At 42.4% G+C, this 9,555-nt stretch overlaps 1 protein-coding gene across 1 annotated transcript in view; it reads right to left on the reverse strand.

Annotated features, from left to right (window-relative positions):
* Positions 1 to 9,555, reverse strand: part of DYM (dymeclin) — a 400,582-nt gene that overhangs the window by 68,262 nt on the left and 322,765 nt on the right. Inside the window, exon 14 of the mRNA XM_019518147.1 lies at positions 7,560 to 7,742. Within this exon, the coding sequence (XP_019373692.1) occupies positions 7,560 to 7,742 (183 nt within the window). The remainder of the gene's footprint in view (positions 1 to 7,559; positions 7,743 to 9,555) is intronic.

Genomic DNA, 9,555 nt, shown 5'->3' on the forward strand with positions numbered 1-9,555 from the left:
GCTGGAGCCTCAAGCCAGAGCTGCTGCTACTGCCTGGTTCAGCTGGGTGCTCCATGTCCCCAGCAGAGACAGAGCAACCAGCTACAAAGAGGGCAGGCACAAGATGGGGACAAGTGGTAGGAGGGGGAAGGCAATGGAGAGCGAGTGACAAGGGGTGTGGGGTAAGCTGCATGCCCCTCAACTGCTGCTTTCCCTGCCACTACTTTGTCTGTGGAAGTGGTGGGAGAGAGAAATTTAAGAGGACCCTCCAACAACAAGATTCTACACATCGAAAATTAAAACAAATGTATACATTTTCCATGTCTACAATCCAATAACTGGGGGGTTGTCTTAAATGCAGGGTCGTTTTAGAGTAAATACGGTATCAGAATTCCACAAGCAAACCGTGGGCTTAAGGCAAAGAGGGAAGTACATGCATGGGAGACAGCAGAAAGGCACCTAATATTTTGTCACAGAAATGTAACAAAATTGAGCAAAAGCTAAAGTGATTTTTCTCTCAAATTCCTTTTCTAGTGAAATCAAAGATGACCAATTTTTTATACAATTTATTAGGCCAGATAAAAACTAGATGAGTATTACCACAATTTTTTAAGGAAAAAAAAGCAAAATACATGGGAAAACCCCGTACAAATAATTCAGTCTAGCAGAACAATTATGCTCAGATGTCTGAGCTAGTCATGAAAAGCAAAGGATTTTCCAATGAAGGATTCTGAACTATTTTCCACTCATTAAATAATTTAGTTACATTTAAATAAATCCTCAAAATTAATAGATTTCATCTTCTTGCCCACTTAAAAGAAACTAATCCTGTAAAAAAAAAAATGCAATTTGGACATGTGAATCTGAAAAGGCTTCAAATTTTTATCAAGGGCTATTTTAGAACCCGAGGTTGAACACACATTTTATTACATTTGGAGTTGGAAAACAACAGAAGCTCAGTAACCATGTCCTGAACAATTTTATGTTCAACGAATATATCATCCATTTTAATTTCTTGGAAATCACTGTTCACTCCAAGCATCTGGCCAACAGGTCTGCTAAATAACTGCATGGTTGATCACGGGCATCCCACATTGATCCTTCTGACACATCTAAAGCCAACCCAATACACACTGACAAAGGCCCTGTCTACATAAGGAAACTAGTCCATTGTAACAGGTTGCTAGTTCAGTATTTGGCCAACCCTTAACAAGAACTGAAAAACTTCTGCCCAGGTATAAATCGGGTCCAAAATGCATCTAGCCCTTGTTACAGAAAATGCATTTCTCTAGGGTGAACCATTAACAGTTTTAATATCACAGCAGAGATACATCTTAAATGCCTTCTTTTCATGAGCAATAAATTCACATTCTCTTGCACAGGGGAGAAAAACTGTGTCATCAAGGTGATAGTACGATCTACGATAAAGCTGATTTAGTGATTTTTAAGTTATAGAAGAGTAGGCAGAATGGCTGTCTCCCTCTCTATCACGCTCAAGTCCTTTGACAGTATGAAAGAGAGAAACATTATTTATATTGATAAAAATTTGACACATACATAAACATATATAAATTTTATTATATAAAAAATAAGCAAATCCCCAAACCAAATTTTAGTCAATATAATTTTTTTTCTCAGCCTGAATCCTCTTTTGGTTTTAGCTGAAATGCTACATAGCCTGTGAGCACCTCACAGCGCCACCCGCCCAACCAGCAACGTGACAACTCTTAGCTATCTCCCTTGTAGCTAAAAGCAACCGCAGGATTCACTGCTGCCTCTCTCTTGCCCACAATTTTCAAGGTTAGCTCTGTGAAAGAGGAAAATCACCTTGGCAATGAATTTAAAAAAAAAACAAAACCCTGGACTTTCCTTGTTATAGCAATGAAAACAGAAAGACACTTGTATACTCTGAGGTTTGCTATTTTATACTTGCAGCAGGACTCACCACAGATGAATGTGCCAAATCCGCAAGCAAATCAAAGGGGAAGAAAATAAACTTCTCACGATAACACATCTAGGATCAGCACTTCTTCTAAGCAGATTCCTCAGGGGGACACTTAGGTATAGTATGGTGACTGCTGCTAGCACCATCTGGCCTGCCAGATAAGGCTGACTCATATCTAGCTCTACTGAAACTGGTTTCAGAGGTTGATGAGAGCTGTGCAAAAGGGTCATCATCAACCTTTAAGTAAGGCCAAACTCTCCTGCCTTCACATTCAAATGAACAGTAGCTTCACCAGAAGTCCTGTGAATCTCCCAAGGGACTCCACATCCCCCTTTCATGAGAAATTATTCAGCCAGGTTGGGGAAAGTGTCACAGACTCCAAGGAAGGTGCATCACCATGAAAAACCTTTCACTGAGAATTTTTAACCAGGCTCTCAATTAACAGGACTGCAATATTTTTTTGGATAGTCTTGGAAGCATACCCCCACCACAACATTTCTAACCAAATAAAAGTAACCCCTCAAACCATTTACAGTGCTTGGTATTCAAAATAACCTTTATATTTCCACTCTTGATGAGAGGTGAAAGAGCAAAGATCATGATCAGGCCAAGTCCTGTAAACAGCAGGTCTGAAAAAAGGAGCTGTCATATTAAAGCCACATCTCTTAATTAATAAGTCTAACTGGAGAAGGTGATGGGGGCCATGAGACCCCCACAGGGGATTTAACTCTCGCAGGCACCACAGTGGACATGGGTCTGATTCTCTACATCACTCCTGCTGCAGCTGCTGACCTCGCAGCGCATTCTCCCATTCTCTCCCAGCGCATCCAAGAACCAAAGATCTAGCAGCTCCCAGTGCCGTCTGCTGTTACACATCCCATGTACCCGCCTCTCAAAGAAGTTGTAAGGAACATGAAATAAAGAAGCTAGGGACTCTCCATGCCATTCACAGTATAACTCCAGTCTTACAACTACCAGCTAGGAACCTCTACCAAACTCCTGGGACACACGAGGCTGTTGATCATTCCTGAAATACAGGCAGGTAGGCTGCACACATGGGGGCAGGAGGGGAAGGAAGGGAACTGGTAGTCAGCAAGAACAGAAATCCTACCATTCTTTGCTAAATAAACCAGATGAAGACTATCCCATTTAGGCAAACAAGATGCACAATATCATATTAAGATTACTTTCTAAAATGAAAAGTAAATTAATAGGAACCAGAAGGTATTTTGACTTCAGTCTCCCTTCTAGCATGTTAAGCATACCCATATGCTCCCAGTCAGATGGCAAGGGTGATTTTTAGCTTATTTATAAAAAATGTAGAGAAGGGAATAAACAAAAGCAGTTTGCAATTTATGTTGGGAAATACTCTGTCAGTGGTCACCAATAAACACTGCCAGGTCTTCCTCAAATGCAGAGGTTACACCTCAGCATTTCAGCACTACCTCTAGAAAATAACTTTCATGCTTCAAACAGGGAGGCCAAGTTCTTAGTTACGTAAAGGCTGCGGCTGCACTGCACAGTAAACCGACAACCACGGTCTGAGCACGTGAGTTAGCTTAGGCTGGCTCTGAGCATCTCTGGGTCCATTCCTGGGTTTGTGCTATCACAGTTTCTGCACTCGCCCATACACTACAGGGAGCACATCCTATGGGTGTCCTGTTACATTGAAGAATTTTCCCAGTTAGATGTAGAAGGCATTGTCCAAGCACCAGGAATGTGGTCAGGCTCTAACTCAGGGTCTGCTCTGCCTAATTACTGGTCTATTCTGCACACAAGTGGGTGCAAGTGAGTAGGGCTTATTTTCTTGGTGGGGGGTCCTGGAGTCAGGAGGGAAGTCATACAGGCATGCCCTTTGACAAGAGTACTTTTATTTAACCTCCATTTTTACATCTGTAAGTGGTGTTAATACAATTTACCACTCATTAGCTCTAGGATGTGGGCAAAAGTGGTCCATGTGCTGTGGTAGTGGGGAGCTGCAAAAGGCAAATACTGATTCTAACCCTTCTGAGGATGGAAGTGGGATGAACTGGGGGCCAAGCGCGTCTTTGGGGAGGAAGTTAAATCCAATAATTTATTCAGTCATGAGAGCTGACAGCTGGTGACAGGTACATTTTAAAAATTAAAAAAATTGACATCCTTGCTTTTCTAACTAGGACGTTATTTTAAAACTTAAGACAGTCCAATGGAAAGCTTTAAATATTTCAAAGTCTTCAGAGCCTGTCTGGCACTCTGCTGTATCTCAACATTCATGGCTCCTGCTCCCGCTCCCGGGCAGAGGGGTTGTGGTTGTTTAAGCTGTTAAGAAAAACTACACATTATCTGTTACAAAGTGAAGAACACCTCTGTCTCCTACATACAGTGTCTAGGTGGGCAAAAGTGAGTCAGGCAACAACACCTCTGCTCTATTCCTGGCTCTGTCAATGATTTCCTGTCGCAGACCTTACGAACACACAAGCTACCTCTCACACTGGGCACTATGACAGCTGGTTAGTTTGCCAGACTATCACTCTCTACTTTCATAGTACCACGGTCCTCTTCAAACAATTTAGAGAAGAATGATTGCAAACCACCTGGTCCTGGCCATCTCTGTATGCCATCAGCATCATCTGCACGCAGTAGCTGCCAAAGCCCTAAGGGCATTTTCAGTTCAGAGCCTCTAAAGATATTTGATGACTGGTGAAATGGAACGTGAGAATGGAGATGGGAAAATGGGGGGGGGGGAGAGGGAAAAAAACAGGGATCGAGATTTAGCCAATTCAGCTAAGAATGCAGGATGTTTTGCTTATAGGGTCATAGGAAAATAAGGCTGGAAAGACTCACAGGGTCATCTAGTCCAGCTCTCTGCTCAGGGCAGGATAATCCCTGACTAGAGACCATCCCAGCCAAGCGTCTGTCTAATCTGCTCTTGAAAATTTCCAAGGCTGGAAATTCCACAAGCTCTCTAGGCAGCCCGTTCCAATGCCTGACCACGCTCCCAGCCAGAAAGTTCCTCTTCATTTCCAACCTAAATTTTCTCCCCTGCAGCTTGAGGCTATTGCTCCTAGTCCTGTCTCCTATAGCCAGAGAGAAAAGCCACTCTCCATCTTGTGTGTCATCGTCCTTCAGGTATTGAAAGGCTGTTATTAAATCCCCATTCAGTCTTCTGTCTACAGACTAAAGAATCCTAGTTCTTTCAACCTTTCCTCACAAGTCATGTTTCCCAGGCCCCTAATCATTTTTGCTGCTCTGTGCTGGACTCTCCAAAGTGTCCACATCCTTCTTGAAATACTCCAGGTGAAGCCTCAGCAGTGCTGAATACAGCAGAAGAATCACATCCCTTGTTTTGGGAACATTCCTGTTAATACAACCCAGGATGCTGTTGGACTCTTTTGCAACAAGAGCACGCTGTGGGCTCACATTCAGCTTATGGTTTGCTGTAACCCCCACTTGATATCTCTTCCAACTAAACACTGAACCATTGGTTACTACTCATTGAACATGATAATCCAACTAGTTATGTATTCACCTCGCACTACAACTCTGGATCATCTGGAGTCTTTTCAAAATTATATGGCATCTTAGAGTTAAACCAAACAGACAGACAGGCATATGAACAGATTTTTAATAACACTGAATGAAAATGTAGGTATCCACTACAGTAAGAAATCCAATGTATTAAATCTCCAACAGCTTGAATCTAGTGCTCTTAACATGGCAAAGTTAAAGTACTGCCTTATAATATTTTGGCTTTGATGTCTTGATTGCTAGGAGTCTGATCTTGGAATCCCTCTTCTATGAAGAGAGGCCCTGCTGAAGTCAAAGGGAGTTCCTGGAACTGCTGTGCCTTCACATGGGATATTTCAAAAGCTGTATTTATAATGCCTCTTGTTATACAAGAGCTGCTTCAACAATTTTAGAGCATCTCTTCTGAGTTGCAATCTCAAATGTCAAAGGATCAACTAATGAGGGGTATGTAGCCTGGATATCAGCACAGCACAATTAACAAAGGAGGAAGTGGAGGAAAATATTTTGGTACACAGAAGTCTCTTAGCTATAAAATAAAAGAGGATGAATTAAAACTGAAGGGAAAAAAATGAAAACAAATTTTGTTGCAAAAAACTTCTGGTTTTAATTTTCTTTTCCACGGGAAGAGCAATTTTGCAGCAGTTTTGATATGGGGTAAATGAGAAAAAAAAAACCCTCACATCATTGTAGTTCAAGCTAGACAGTCACATGCATTTTCCACATTGGGCAGCATATAGAACATGGCACAAACGCGGAATACCTCGAATGCTGCAGTCCGAGACTGAAGTTAAACGGCAGAGACTGAGCTGGGGAAGCCACACCTGCTTCCCATAACACTGCCTCTGGCCTCATTTTTATAAGCATGTTTGCAAGCTCTCCCACAAAATGTAAATATATTTTTTTAAAAACCCTAACCAGGTCTCTAAATACCCTTGAGTATCATTTGAGTCCGCTATACCCACTTATATTTCCACAAATTGAAAGAGAACGATGGACTTTAAATGCAGTGAACTGACACAAAAATTCCTAAAATATGGATGCCAACATAAAAATACCAGCATATTATCTCAATTAGTGGGACTAGTCTACAAAACACCTATTTCAGTAAGTCTAACTGTTTGGCAGTGAACTATGGCAGGAAAAGATGGTAAAAAAAATAAAACTACTCCATCTGAATTACTGTGAGTATATCAAGTGGTGGAGATCAAAATATTGAACAGATTTAAAGGTATGAGGGATATTTTCTAGCACAGAACTGCACTCAAGTCCTTCGTATATGAACATTAAAAGTCAAGACTATATTTCATACAAACTGCTTAATAAGCAATTCCCATTCCTCCCTAATTCAACATTTTACAAGTCCTCAGTATCATAGTAGCCCGTCTAAGCAGAGCTCAGATGAGGGACGGACATGGCTCCCTGCACAGACTATCAAATTCATGTTCAACAATAACCAGTATGGGTCTTCCCAAGAATGGCACAGGGAGATCCCGCCCCACAAAAAGGCAATGGAAACTGCCTCTAAAATTTCTGGTTATATTCTTTTTAATGGTTCCCCTGAAGGGGTCAAGAATGCTGGAGGCTAATGCTTTTGTAGGCAAAAGCAGTATAAGTTTAGAGAGGCTTTAGGGAGGTGGGCAGCTGCCTGGCTGCTCCTAAGATGCCTAAGAAACTCTGCTTCAGCTCTTAATAGTCTATGAAAATGGTGGGAATAATGGTGGAAATACTGGCTAAGATCCTTGCTGCTTTGAAAGAGAAAGCAAGCTCTTGCGGTGGGCCCCTGCAGAGGGGTAAAGACGAGCGGAGAAGGATTCAATAGCTTGGGAAATTCCTTATCAGCGAGGTCTCCAGATCCCAGGGAGTCTGTCAAATACGGATGGATTCTAGCCTGGCTTTCCTGAAGCCCCAAGAAATAAGGGCTGGGAGAAGAGTGGGGGGCCTCCCAGAATTTCCACTCCTTCCTATCCCCATAGTAAAGATTGGGTAGCTCAATGTTAACAGACTCTAAAAATACCTAGCAAAGGAAAGGAGTATAAACGATCAGCATTTAACACCTCTCAAAATCTCAGAGAGCTAAGAAGGTTCTCAGGAGACTGCTTGTAACCAATTAACTGAAGCTATTACTTACCAGGTCTATATTTTGCATTACATCTTGGAAGGAAGGGTGAGTTCGAAACTGCTCAAAGAGATCTCGCTTGTAAAGCAGTGCATATACCAAATTGGGATTGTGATGGAGAGAGTTGGCCAGGCAGGAGTTGATAATCTCTAACATCATTCGGATCACTTCTTCAATCACATTCAGATCCTGTGCCTTTAAGAAAGGAGAAAAGAGAGAGAGAGAGAGAGAGATCAGCATGGCTTTTTCCATTCTAAAATATATTAGGTAGTAAAGACATTGCACAGGTATCATTACTGATGGAGCTTTCATCTGGCTGATGTCTGATCAGTGGTGAACAAATCTTGAATTCTTGTCTGTAGATATATACCCTCTGAATTGCTGTGAATATATGTCTTAATATATGCATTTTTGTAATAAAATCCAGATCTGCAACAGAATTCCAACAGACTCCAGGTTCTACTTAACAACATGTGTTCAAAACCAAGAAACGAAACCAAATTGTGCATGTTCCTGGCTCCAAAATGTTTTACATACAGATACTACAGAGTTAAATTCACTACAGTTTTGTGACCATCACTCCTAAGAGCTGGTGCAGGTAAAAGCAGTTCATTCCACTGTGTTATATTTTCTGTTCATCATATTTAAAAGAAAAAAAAGTGTGTGGGGGGCAGGAAAAATGTCAGTAAAAAATAAAATTACAGATATGAAGGAGAAAAAGAAAGAAACAAGCAGGCTGATTGTCTGGACAAAAACACACTTATCCTCCGTAAGTTACTGTCCTTACGGTGTGGGAGCCTGGAGTGCTCGTCAGCACCTAGAATGCAGATGACTGACGAAGAAAATTGCTTTTGAAAGCGCTCTACAACCTTCATACTCTAGGTTAAATGGGACATCTCAGGCACCTGACAAAGCATCCTAGAGCATGGGGTGGCCACGTTTCCTGGCAGAGGGGCCAGCTTGGGTCACAGGTGAGCCAGCACAAGTACCCATGTCCCACTGCCATTTTTCCCTACCTCCTGGCTGCATTATGGAGACAGCACAGGCAAAGTCCCCTGCTGCTGAAGCTCCCACTCCACAGGTCTTCATTTGCAAAAGTGGAAAAACAATGTTCGACTGCTCAACAGGGATGCTGCACGCAGATCCATACATTAGAAATGATGGGATGGGGATCATGTCAACTGATAAAATAAATGGCCTGAAGCTGAGAGTAAGACTCCAGTTCTCTAAGACTTTCCATTAGTAAGACTAGGTGGCTGCAAAATGATAATACTGAATCACAACCAATCTAGACTGCATTCATAGTCAAAGAAATGAAAAGCCTTTACCAAAATGATGAACTTCCAAGTCTCCCAAGACGGACATTAAAAACATATTCCCCTGGATGAGGATCTGGCTTGCCAGTTTTGAGTCAAGAGCAAAGCAGTAACCCTTAGACCAGGAGTGGGCAATTATTTTGGTTGGAGCGCCGCTTAATGAGTGTCGATGAGCTGTTGAGGGCTGCAAGGGTAGCCCCGCCCCTTGACAGGTGAACCACCCCCTGGGTCATCATCTTGGGACCAGAAATCCTGCCCCTAACCCCTGAACTTTGCCACCGGAAGACCCTCCCCTTGCCCCCAGAAGTACTCCTTTGGTCAGGGGTTGCCATCTTGAAACCCAAAAAACCCAACTCATATACTAAAAGTCAAACATCTAATATAACATATTTTAATTTGATTTCAAAAAATACTTTTGCCCCAATTTATTTGTGTTTGTGTAGTGTATATAGAGATGATTGCATAATAGCTCAAACAAAGTCTTACTCCTGTATATTGTGTGTGTGTGTGTGTGTGTGTGTGTGTGCGCGCGTGCGCACGTGTGTGTGCGCGCACAGTGGGGTGTGGGGCATGGGGTTTGTGAGGGGGTGTGGCTGTGTGTGGGGGTACAGGTTATGTTGTGGAGTGTGTATATATTGGGGGGGTCGTGGGGGCTTGGCGTGCATGGGGTAGGTAGAGTGTGAGAGGGTGGG

The sequence above is a fragment of the Gavialis gangeticus genome, unplaced genomic scaffold, assembly GCF_001723915.1.
Source record: "Gavialis gangeticus isolate Ggan-Ray unplaced genomic scaffold, GavGan_comp1, whole genome shotgun sequence".
Classification (NCBI taxonomy): domain Eukaryota; kingdom Metazoa; phylum Chordata; order Crocodylia; family Gavialidae; genus Gavialis; species Gavialis gangeticus.